This window comes from Equus asinus, chromosome 24, assembly GCF_041296235.1.
Source record: "Equus asinus isolate D_3611 breed Donkey chromosome 24, EquAss-T2T_v2, whole genome shotgun sequence".
Classification (NCBI taxonomy): domain Eukaryota; kingdom Metazoa; phylum Chordata; class Mammalia; order Perissodactyla; family Equidae; genus Equus; species Equus asinus.
In genome coordinates this window covers 52,590,028-52,602,479 of record NC_091813.1, presented here as the reverse complement: position 1 = coordinate 52,602,479, position 12,452 = coordinate 52,590,028, and the positions used below count along the sequence as shown (strand labels likewise).

The window sequence follows — 12,452 nt, the reverse complement described above, 5'->3', positions numbered from 1 at the left end:
CTGAGATTAATAGTGTCCAGTTATTTGAAAATGGTATTTCTAGGCTATATAAGTAGTATAATTTACTTTGATTAACAGTATTTTGATAGAACCATGCAGTTTATCCTTGTAACTTTGTTATTCTGAGTAAAGATTTACTTGAATGATGCAATTACTATTATATTACCAAAAGCGTTTAAAACTTAATGTATATCTGCAAGCTGAAGAAAATGTCTTTTGACACAGTGTCAGGCCAGTAGAGGGCTCTCCAAGTCAGGCTGCAAGAACAGGTAAAAATATTTGGAAGGATATGGGCAAGGGGGCTACTAAAAATATTGAAAGATTTTGAATTATGTGGAGAATTAAAATATTGTTAAGAAATTCAACTTTAAGAGATAAGGGAAATTAATAAAAGAGACTACAAGGAAAACTCTAAGTACTAAATGGATATGATAAATATATGATAAACTTTTTTCCAGTGGATAGATATAGAGAGCTGGTAAAATGGCAAAAGTTAGAAGAAACAACAAATATGATAATAAAATGTTTCTTTAGCAAAAGAATTTTTACCTTGGATCTATGAACAACATTATTTTTTATGCACAACATTTTATATATGCACATTTTTGGGTCTATAGCTTGTTTATCCTAATTCAATGGTATATTAAACAAAGGAAATTATACTTTTCATAGTTTATATCCTAGGTTAATAAACTTTCGATGTAAAAACAACATTCCTTTATGAATTTATAGATGAAAAACATATTCATGAGTAGTAGCTTGTTTGCCTGTTAAAAACTTTGAGGGGGCCGGCCCGGTGGCGCAGTGGTTAAGTTCGCACGTTCTGCTTCTCGGCGGCCTGGGGTTCGCCGGTTTAGATCTCGGGTGCGGACACGGCACCGCTTGGCACGCCATGCTGTGGTAGGCATCCCACGTATAAAGTAGAGGAAGATGGGCACGATGTTAGCTCAGGGCCAGGCTTCCTCAGCAAAAAAGGAGGACTGGCAGTAGTTAGCTCCAGGTTAATCTTTCTTTAAAAAAAAAATAAAAGCTTTGAATAACCTTATAGTCAAAATGACCTGAAAACTAGACATCATTAAGTCTTATAGGTAGAAAAGGAGAACCAGGTCTTCATCCTAAAATGCAAACTTCCTAGATTGTTTCAGTGGTAGAAGTGATAGAAGCAAAGAGTGATCTGTACTTACAATGCCTTATACAGTGATGCACCACATAACAATGTTTCACTCGACAATAGACCACATAACAACAGTGGTCCCATAAGATTAGTACCTTACAGCCTAGGTGTGTAGTAGGCTCTACCATCTAGGTTTGTGTAAGTGCCCTCTCTGATGTTCGCACAGTGACTAACTACCTAATGACACATTTCTTGGAATGTATCTCCATGATTAAGCCTTGCATGACTGTACCAAAATTTCAACCTGTGGACAAAACAAATGTGAAGGACTGTATTTCCTTTTGTTAAAAACTGAAGGGGCCAGCTTGGTGGCGCAGCGGTTAAGTGCGCACGTTCCACTTTGACAGCTCGGGGTTCGCTGGTTCAGATCCTGGGTGCAGACATGGCACCGCTTGGCAAGCTATGCTGTGGCAGGCATCCCACATAAAAAGTAGAGGAAGATGGGCATGGATGTTAACTCAGGGCCAGTCTTCCTCAGCAAAAAGAGGAGGATTGGCAGCAGATGGTAGCTCTGGGCTAATCTTCCTCAAAAAAAAAAAAAGAAAAAAAAGCTGAAGAAGAAAGAGGTCTCTTCTTTCCAAATACATCTATACCTTGGAAAGACCAACTGAATAATAATGCTTATTCTTATTAAGCATCATTGACGCATCATTCCTTGTTTCCATTTTATTTTTTTTTGTCAGTGTCATTTTTTTCTATTTATTTTTTCTTCAGCTGTATTTTGTACTACCAAGTCCTTTGATTCTAATGAGTATTTTATAAATGAGTCTCACCTTTACAAATGAGTTCATTCAACAGAACATAAACATCTAATATGTTTTAACACATTTGGGGCCACAAAAGTGAAGAACACTTTCTGTCTTCACAGATCTCAAAGCCCACAGAGGGATAATATTAAAAAAAAATGTGTTTATCCATATCTTCAACAATTATTTATGTTTACTATGTGTAAGGCACTGTTTAGGCTCTAGTAATGTAAATGTGAATGAAATTGCTTTTTCCTTCAAGGAGGGGACAATATAATGAGGAACACAGATAAACAACAGACAGTTGCAGTTATATTGGAGGTACCCAAAAGGAATATGTATGAAGTGCCGTGGGAACCCCTACTAAGAGCATAGAAACTAGTCTTCCAAAGGTGGGGTCATGCTTCCCATAGGAAAGGATATCTAATCTGAGAACCTGATGAACTAAAAGAATTTAGTTCATGAAGGAGGTGGAGGAATAATATTTGAGGCATAGTATACTGACACGAAGAGGCCCGAAATCAAGAGAGGAGATGCTGCATTTGGAAAACTACAGATTATTCTGTATGAATGAAGTGTAAAATGAGAGAAGGGTAATGGTAAGAGATGTGGTTGAAGAGGTAAGCAGAGGTCAAGTTGTGTCAAAGGCTTGAGAAGTAAGGGGTCGACGTGTCTCAGGTTTAGGGACAGTTCTGGTCAATGCCTGTTGTACTAGCCTAATTATTAATAACACCCTCTTTCACTCTCCAAGGTATCCTAGTTTAGTTACTACAGTGGCGTAATAGAGACTGGATTTAAGATGGATAGTATTGGAAGCAGGGAAACCAGTCAGAAGGCAGTTCTTACTAGTCTAAAAGTTACGTGAACACCGGAATTTTGAAACAATGTTGGTCAGGACAAGAGGAAAAGTATGTAGCAAACATCTGTGCAACCAAGCGAGGGCTAGATTTAGTGTCTTGAATGTGGTGAGAGAGAATGATTGCCTAGTTTCAGATGGGGAAATTGATTTGTTTATGTTGTTGGTGGCCAGACTAGAGACTACTACAGCAGGAATAGGTTTAGAGGGGAAAAATAACGAGTCCAGCTTATGTATTGTAGATTTAGGACTGAGATGAGGAATGAGGCTGATATGCGTGGATACAGGTCTGAGGGAGGGATTAGAGATTTATGAATTGTCGTCTAGCTGGGTGGTTGTTGAAGCCTCAGGCATGATCGGATGTGCAGCGAGTGAAGACAGTGGAATCCAGAAGTGAAGACAGGGAACGGCAGTACTTTAGAAGGGAATAGAAGAACACAACTTGCGAAGAGGCATGAGGGGTGGGTATTGTCAGAGAAATGAAGGCAAGAAAGGCTTTCTCCACAGAGTGAGTGGTTGTGTGACACTCAGAGAAAGTAGATAAAGGCTGAAAAGACCTAATTAAATGTAGAAATTAAAGCATTCCAGCTTCAGACTTTCCTTTTTGTGTCTTCATAATTTCATCTAGGGGTTCAACTACATTCTGTCGTGCTACAAAACACATTTCTGTAGTGCAAATGCACTTATACACAGATGGCAGATAGGAGAATGATGTCAGTAGAGTTTTCAAGTGTCATTGATTTGTGTGTGTGTGTGCGTGTGCATGCGTTTCCCCAGGCAAGGAGAGTTAGAATAGTGAGAGTAAAATTAGAATCTCTGGCAGGCTGCAAAAAGGCCTAGGCTCGCCTACTGCATTGGCAGCAGACCCTATTTAAGCTTCATTTCACGAAAATTACAAGAGTCCTCCTACTTTCTTGAGAGATGCCTGCCCTCTTTTAGTGGTTTCCAGTTCATGGCAGGTTGTGTTGCCTCCTGCCCACCTGAATGGTAGTCCCTGTATTGCAGAGTTCTACCTCCATTGTCTCAACACCCATCAGACCTGCTCTAATTGAAGTGACACCAGCATTTTGACTGTAGGTATGGATGTGGTCTTTAATATCCGCTGTGGCTGCCTACCCAGAATGTTCAACTTACCTCACCAGTCACTGTTTTCATTAGTGTTCTGGTTTGAAGTTGCATAGGTTTTAAGTAGACTATTCTTATTCTTAACCTTTCCCATAAGCATTTTTATTTTTAGTGCATGATTTGCTAGGAATGTGTATATTTCATTGTAATAGAAACACCTATATGAATTTTTTTGTAAAATTAATAACTTTTATTTATCAGAGCAGTTTTAGGTTCACAGCAAAATTGAGAAGAAAGTACAGAGAGTTCCCGTATATCCTATGTCCCCACACACCCACAACCTCCTCCATCTGACTTATTTTACTTAACACAATCCCCTCAAGGTCCTTCCATGTTGTTGTAAATGGCATGATTTCATCTCTTTTTTTCCTTTCTTTCTTTTTTTTTTTTTTGCTGAGGAATATTCACCTGAGCTACCATTGTTGCCAATCTTCCTCTTTTTGTATGTGAGCCACTGCCACAGAATGGCCACTGATGAGTGGTGTAGGTCCACACCCAGGAACTGAACCTGCACCACCCAAGTGGTGCAGGCCAAACTCAACCACTAGGCCACCAGGGCTGGCCCAAGATTTCATCTTTTTCATGGCTAAGTCACGTTCTGTTATGAATATATACCACATCGTCTTTATCCATTTGTCCGTTGATGGGCACCTAGGTTGCTTCCAAGTCTTGGCTATTGTGAATAATGCTGTGATAAACGTAGGGATGCATATATCTTTTTGAATTAGTGTTTTTGTGTTGTTTGGATAAATACCCAGAAGTGGTATACCTGGATCGTATGGTACTACTTACTATTCTTAATTTTTTGAGAAGTCTCCATACTGTTTTCCATAGTAGCTGCACCAGTTTGCACTCCTGCCAGCAGTGTATGAGAGTTCCTTTTTCTCCACATCCTCTCCAACACTTGTTATTTTTTGTCTTTTTAATAGCCATTTGATGGGCATGAGGTGATATCTTGTTGTAGTTTTGACTTGCTTTTCCCTAATAATTAGTGATGTTGAACATGTTCATGTGCCTGTTGGCCATCTTATATCTTCTTTGGAAAAATGTTCAGATCTTCTGCCCTTTTCCTTTTTGGCTGGGGAAGATTCGCCCTGAGCTGATATCTGTGCCAGTCTTCCTCTATGTTATTTGTGGGTTGCCACCACAGCATGGCTGCCAACAAGTGGTGTGGGTGTGCGCTTGGGAACCAGACTGTGACTGCAGAAACAGAGTGTGCTAAACTTAACCACTAGGCAATTGGGCCAGCCTCTCTGCCTATTTTTTAATTGGGTTGTTTGGTTTTTTGTGTTTGACTTATATGAGTTCTTTATGTATTTTGGATATTAACCCCTTATCAGATATATGATTTACAAATATCTTCTCCAAATTTTTAGTCTTTTCTTTTTGTTGATGGTTTCCTTTGCCTTGCAGAAACTTTTAGTCTGATGTAGTCCCATTTGTTTATTTTTCTCTTTGTTTCCCTTGCCTGATGAGACATGATATTCAAAAAGATACTGCTAAGGCCAGTGTTAAAGCGCATACTGCCTATGTTTTCTTCTAGAAGTTTTATGGTTTCAGGTTTTACATTCAAGTTTTGATCCATTTAGAGTTAATTTTTCTGTATGGTATAAGATAAGGGTCTACTTTAATTCTTTTGCATGTGACTGTCCAGTTTTCCCAACCCCATTTGTTGAAGGGACCTTCCTTTCTCCATTGTGTGTTCTTGGCTCCATTGTCAAAAATTAGCTCTCTGTAGATGTGTGAGTTTATTTCTGGGCTCTTGATTCTGATCCACTGATCTGTGTATCTGTTTTTTGTGCTAGAACCGTGCTGTTTTGATTACTATAGCTTTATAGTGTAGTTTGAGTTCAAGGAGTGTGATACCTCCAGCTTTGTTCTTTTTTCACAATTCCTTTAGCTATTTGTGGTCTATTGTTCCACATAAATTTTAGGATTCTTTGTTCTATTTCTGTGAAAAATGTCATTGGGACTGTTATAGGGATTGCATTGACTCTGTAGATAGCTCTAGGAAATATGGACATTTTAACTGTTAATTCTTCCAATTCATAAGCACAGAATATCTTCCCATTTCTTTGTGTCTTCTTCAGTTTCTTTCAACAATGTTTTATAGTTTTTACCTCTTTGGTTAAATTTCTTCCTAGGTGTTGTATTCTTTTTGTTGCAGTTGTAAATGGGATTGTATTCTTGATTTCTTTCTGCTAATTTGTTGTTAATGTGTAGAAACACTGTTGATTTTCATGTGTTCGTTTTGTGCTCTGCAACTTTACTGTATTTGTTTATTATTTCTAATAGTTTTTTTTGGTGGGTTCTTTAGGGTTTTACATGATTGATTTTAGCTCTTTCATCTTGTCTACTATATGCACTCGATGTAAATTTTCCTCTAAACACTGCTTTCACTACATCCCACAAATTTTGATAACATGTATTTTAATTTAGTTCAAAATTTTTTAAAATTTCTCTTGAGATTTCTTTTTTGACCTATATATTACTTAGAAATGTAGTGTTTATTCTCTAAGCATTTTGGGGTTTTCCAGCTACTTTTCTCTTGATATCTAGTTTAATTCCATTATGGTCTGAAAGTATGCATTGTGTGATATCTCTTCTTTCAAATGTGTTAAGTTGTGTTTTATGGCCTGGATGTGGTCTGTCTTGGTGAATGTTCCATATGAGCTTGAGAAGAATGTGCAATCTGCTGTTGTTGGATGAAGTAGTCTTATAGATACCAGTTATATCCAGTTGATTGATGGTGCTTTTGAACTCAGCTTTGTCTTTACTGATTTTCTGCTTGATGGATCTGTCCATTTCTGATAGAGGGTTGTTAAAGACTCCAACTATTATAGTGGTTTCATCTGTTTCTCCTTGCAGTTCCATCAGTTTTTGCCTCACATATTTTGATGCTCTGTTGTTGGCACATACACATTAATGTCTCTTGGAGTAATGACCCTATTATCATTATGTAATGCTCCTCTTGATCCCTGATAACTTTACTTGCTCTAAAGTCTGGTTTGTCTGAAATTAATATAGCTACTCTAGCTTTCTTTTCATTAATGTTAGCATGATGTATCTTTTTCCATCATCCCTTTTACTTTTCATGTATATGTGTCTTTATATTTAGAGTGAGTTTCTTGTAAACAACATATAGTTGGATCTTGTTTTTGGATTCACTCTGACAATCTGTGTCTTTTGTTTAGTGTATTTAGACCATTCACATTTGAAGTGAATATTGATATAGTTGGATTGATATCTACCATGTTTGCTACTGTTTGGTTGCCCTTGTTCTTTGTTCCTATTTGTCTTCCACACTTCCTCTGCCTTTTGCAGTTTTAATTGAGTATTTTATATGATTCCATTTTCTTTCCTTTCTTAGCATCTATACTTTTTGCTGCTTTTAGTGATTGCCCTAGAGTTTACAATGTACATTTACAACCAATCCAAGTCTACTTGCAGATAACACTGTACTTTTCATGAGTAGTGCAAGTACCTTATGATAACTAAGTATTCCTAAATCTTCCGTCCTCTGCCTTGTGTCGTTGTCATTCATTTCACTTGTACATAAGCAAACACACATAAACATACTTGAATACGTTGTTGCCCCTATTTTTTTACCCAACTGTTATCTGTTAGATCGATTAAGAAAATGAAAGCTTTCATTTTACCTTCACTTATGCCGTCTCTGATGCTCTTCCTTTCTGTGCTTAGATCCAAGTTTCTGACCTTTATCCTTTCCTTTCTCTCTGAAGAACTTCTTTTAACATTTCTTGCAAGCCAAGTCTCTTGCCGACCAATTCCCTCAATTTTTATTTGTCTGAGAAAGTATTTCTTTTTCACTTTTGAAGGATAGTTTCACTGGGTACATACTTCTAGGTTGGTGGATTTTTTTCTCTTAACTTTAAATATTGCTTGCATGGTTTCTGAGAAGTCAGATATAACTTTTATCTTTGCCTGTCTTTTCTATAGGTAAGATGTTTTTTCCCTCTTGTTTCTTTCAAGATTTTTTTAATCTTTGATTTTTAGAAATTTAAATATGATACAACTATGTGTAGTTTTTTGGCATTTATTCTGCTTGATTTTCTCTGAGCTTCCTGAATCTGAGGTGTGGGGTCTGACAATTTGGGGAAATTCTCAATCATTTTTTCAAATATTGCTTCTGTTCCTTTCTCTCTTTCTTTTCTTTGTGTTGTTCCCATTATATGTATGTTACTTTTTGTAGTTATTTCACAGTTCTTGGATATTTTGTTCTATTTTTCTCCAGACTGTTTTCTCTTTGCTCTTCAGTTTTGGAAGTTTCTGATGTCATATCCTCAAGCTCAGAGATTGTTTCTGAGCTGTGTCCAGTCTACTGGTGAGCTCACCAGACGTTCTTCATTTCTGTTACAGTGTTTTTGATCTCTAGAGTTTCTTTTTGCTTCCTTTTTAGAATTTCCGTCTCTGTGCGTACGTTTTTTATCTGTTCTTATGTCTTGTCTACTTTACCATTAAGCCCTTAGTGTGTAAATCATAATTTTCAAAACTTTCTTGTCTGATAATTCCAACATTCCTGATGTATCTGACTCTGGTTCTGATGCTTGTTTGGTCTCTCTAGACTATGTTTTTGCCTTTTAGTATGCCTTGTAACTTTTGTTTGAAAGGTGGATCTGAGTATTGGGAAATGTGGTAAATAGGCCTTTAGTAATGTAGTGGCAAGGTGTGGGGGGAGGAACAACGTTCTGTAGTCCTCTGATTAGATGTTAGTCTTTCAGTGAGCCTGTGCTCTTGGCCTGTGAACTTCACTAGTGCTTCTCAGTATTATCTTTCCCACTCTTCGGTGAGACACAATGGCTAAAGGTAACTGGAATTGGGTATTGCTCGTCCCCCTTGTGGCAGGCTAGAGGTAGCTGGAGTTAGGTATTTCTTTCCTAGGTAGGTTAGTTCCCTTCTAGGTAGGTTAGTTTCTGGCAAAATAGTTTCTCCTGAGGGCAGGTCTTATTAAGAAGAACAGATTGTTCTGGCATACATCAAAATGGTTTCTTTTCTCCTCCCACTGTTGGAAGTAAGAGGGGATTTTTTTTCTCTGACACTGAAGATGTTAGACTCCTGAAGGAAACCCCCCCCCCAAAAAAATCTGAGGGTCCCCTATGACTGGGTCCTGCTGGAGTTTTTGACACTCAGACTTATGCACTCTGAACCCCCAGCAGTTCATCAGTTGCCCCTCTAGTTTTCCTGCTCCGGCACTGGTTCCCATAGAGGATTCTGTTCCAGTGTTATTCTCTCTATTTGCCTGTTTCTCTGATTCAGGGGGCAGCAGTTTGCCTGTGACCTCACTTCTCTGACAGATCTGAGAAGAGCTGCGGATTTTTCAGTGTGTTCAGCTTTTTACTTGTTAGTAAAATAGACAGAGTGGCAATTTCTGAGCTTATTACATGCCAGACTGGAAACCATAAGTCTGTACTAACTTTTTACAGTTTCCTAATCTAGCCTAGCCATTTTCCTGAGTTCTAGACCCACCTCTCTAACTGCCTGATGTTCTTCTCTGCTTGTATTTCAACTGGCATCTTAATGTCAATAGGCTCTAGTTGTAATTAAGTACATCTGCTTGGACTTGTTCTCCTATAGGATCTCCTTACCTCTGCTCACAGTATACTCTTCCCTGTTACTTAGACGCGAAATCTTAAACCTTCATTATCTTTAACATTTCTTGTCCATTCACATCTTGAAATACAATTCTCTCTAAATCCTCTCAATTCTGTTTCCAGAAGTTTCTTCATTCTGTTCTGAGTGCTCTAAATAGGTTAGAATAATTTCTTAAAGTGATATATTCATATCCATTTTCAATATCCTTTAACTTATCCCCTCCATTGCTTCCAGTTGTTATAGCACTCTTGTCCTTTTTTCCTCTTTTCTCTTTAATCAGAAGTTATTGAGAGTGTGCACTGGGCTAAATGCCAGGGAATACAGAGATTTACAAAACAGTTCACAGTCTCTTAAGTCACGTTACTTTCTTGTAAAGCTGTCGCTGGCTTCCCATTTCCTATGAATTAAGGTTGTACTCTGAACTTGTGATTCTACGGTAGAAACCCTCTTAGATTTTTTAAGTTTTCCATTATATTCCCCAGTCTTGATACTTATACTTTAAACAAACATGGGTATTCTCTGCATATATCCCATCTCTTATGTTTTTAAAATATTCTTTCTGGAATGCTTTTCTTCCTTTCTCTGTTCCTGCCAGAATTCTCCTTATTTTCAAAATCTGTCTCAAAAGCCACCTTCTCCATAAAACCTTTTTCGTCAGTCTCCCAATGCCGTCTTCATTTATCCTCCCACCTCCCAACACTTTGTACTTAAGATAGCTTTTCTTTGGATACCATATTGTGTCCTGTACATAATTATCTAAGGGTTTCTCTTATGCCTCTGGTTAGTTTCTAAAGAGCAGTGCCTGTGTCTGTCTTCTTTGAAATACCCTGCACATGATAAGTGCTATTAATATAATTTTTGAATTGCATCTCTGCCTTTTGAGAAAGTATGAGTTCTTCAAGGCCTACTTCAAGTTCACTTCTATAAAGCCTTCCCATTGCTACTACGTATACAGCCATCTTAGCACATAGACAGTTTCTGTTGTCTTTTTGTGTGTGACACTTCATTAAACTGGTGGGGCCTTGTGTCATTAACTGTTGAATCCACAGTACACAATGTCTAGCATATTTGTTGAATAAATGGAAAAATAATCTGTTTTTTGCTTTCACATTACTTTGTTGGTATCTCTTGTAGCATTTATCACATTCTAATTTGTTTGAGGAAACATTTGTGTTTCCTGTCTTCTTTTTCTAGGTTGTTACGCTGCAAGGGGAAGGGGAGGGGAAAAATTCTTTCTAAATTTCCTACAAAGCCTTGCTCATAGAAACCATAATACATTTACTCATTCAGCAATTATTTTTTGAAAAGCATTTGTTTTGTGCCAGTCACTGTTCTAGGAAATGGGGATGTGAGAGCAACTAAGATGGACAAAAATCCCTGATTTCATAGACCTCACTTTCTAGTTGGGGAAACACTCCGTTAATATTCATTGAATTTAATATTAGCTGGAAATGGTCACCTGTGAGGAAATTTTTCTCTAATTTTTATTTATCTCCCTAGAACTTTCACTTCTATATAAGGTACTCTTTATATCTCTAATTATACTTTTTAACCAAATAACTGCCTTTTATTAAGCTTCTGCTGCATACTAAGAACTTTACACACTTCACTCTTCAAAGAAACACTGCAGGGTAGACTTTATTCTTTCTGTTTTATAGAGGAGAAGCTGAGGCTGGGTGACGGTAAGTAATTTGAGGTAGTCGTGGCGCATAGCTGGGAGTCAGGAGAGCTGGGATGCATGCCAGGTGTGTCTGCTGCTAATGCCTGTGTGCACTCTTGGACTGTGCCTCATTTCCAGTTTCTTTCCATTTGTTCAAGACAAGGAAACTTGTAAGTTCCTACTTGTTTTTTTTTTCTTTCCCAATAGCCACAATATGAGAACACTTCACTGCAGAGTTCATTTTCAGATCAGTCAGTGTCCCCTTCCCAGCAAGAGGAACTTGAGCAAAAGCTTGCATCTACTGAGAAAGAGGTTTTACAGCTCAATCAGTTTCTCAAACAAAGAATAAGCCAGTTTAGTGAAGAGAAGAAGAAACTGGAGGAAAAGGTAGGTATTTTTAATAAAGTTGAATCGGGTCAACAACATTCCTTCAACATATAATTGTTTGTCTGTCATCCACTCTCTGCCCGGTGTCATACAGGTTATACAGTTATATTGAAGTGATTAGTTTTGTAGCAACTTTTGAGAAACCCTGTGCTGTCTACAAAAATCCAGGGATTTTCTTGAAGGACAAAAACAGCACTGTAGGGGCCAGCCTGGTGGTGCAGTGGTTAAGTTCGCACGTTCTGCTTCGGCTGCCTGGGGTTCATGGGTTCGGATCCTGGGTACGGATATGGCACCGCTTGGCAAGCCATGCTGTGGTAGGCATCCCACATATAAAGTAGAGGAAGATGGGCACGGATGTTAGCTCAGGGCCAGTCTTCCTCAGCAAAAAGAGGAGGATTGGCAGCAGATACTAGCTCAGGGCTAATCTTCCTCAAAAAAAAAAGATACCGCTATATATTATATCTTTCTAACTAATAGTGAAACCTTTTTTAAGTTGGTGCCTACACTGAGATGTGACACCAATAACTGTTCTCCTTTTCCTTCTTGGTTCCTTTCTCTTTGTCATGTTGAGCATGAAGGATTGGAAAGTGAAATAAGAGTGATCTGTCTTTCATAAGCATGTGACTTCAAGTTATTTAAGCTGAAGCCCCTGATTTAGAATAAGTAGCTAAAAGCCAATTGCTTACATACACAATGTATCTGTACATTTATTTGACCTTTCTGCCTCTATTACAGTATTTTCACCTCATTCCATTATAGTATCGTTAAAGATCAAGTAGGATGCATGCAAGCCCTAATATACTGAAGAGGCACAGATCCTTAAGCTGCTACTTAGTGGCAGAACTGATTTTAGATTTCTCTCTGGATATATCCAACTTATCATTCTATTAA

General features: G+C 38.0%; 1 protein-coding gene across 4 annotated transcripts in view; it reads left to right on the top strand.

Annotated features, from left to right (window-relative positions):
• Positions 1–12,452, top strand: part of CEP85L (centrosomal protein 85 like) — a 212,838-nt gene that overhangs the window by 166,793 nt on the left and 33,593 nt on the right. For all 4 annotated transcript variants that reach the window (XM_070496098.1, XM_014866119.3, XM_014866121.3 and 1 more), the window contains one exon: positions 11,382–11,561. In XM_070496098.1, the coding sequence (XP_070352199.1) occupies positions 11,382–11,561 (180 nt within the window). The remainder of the gene's footprint in view (positions 1–11,381; positions 11,562–12,452) is intronic.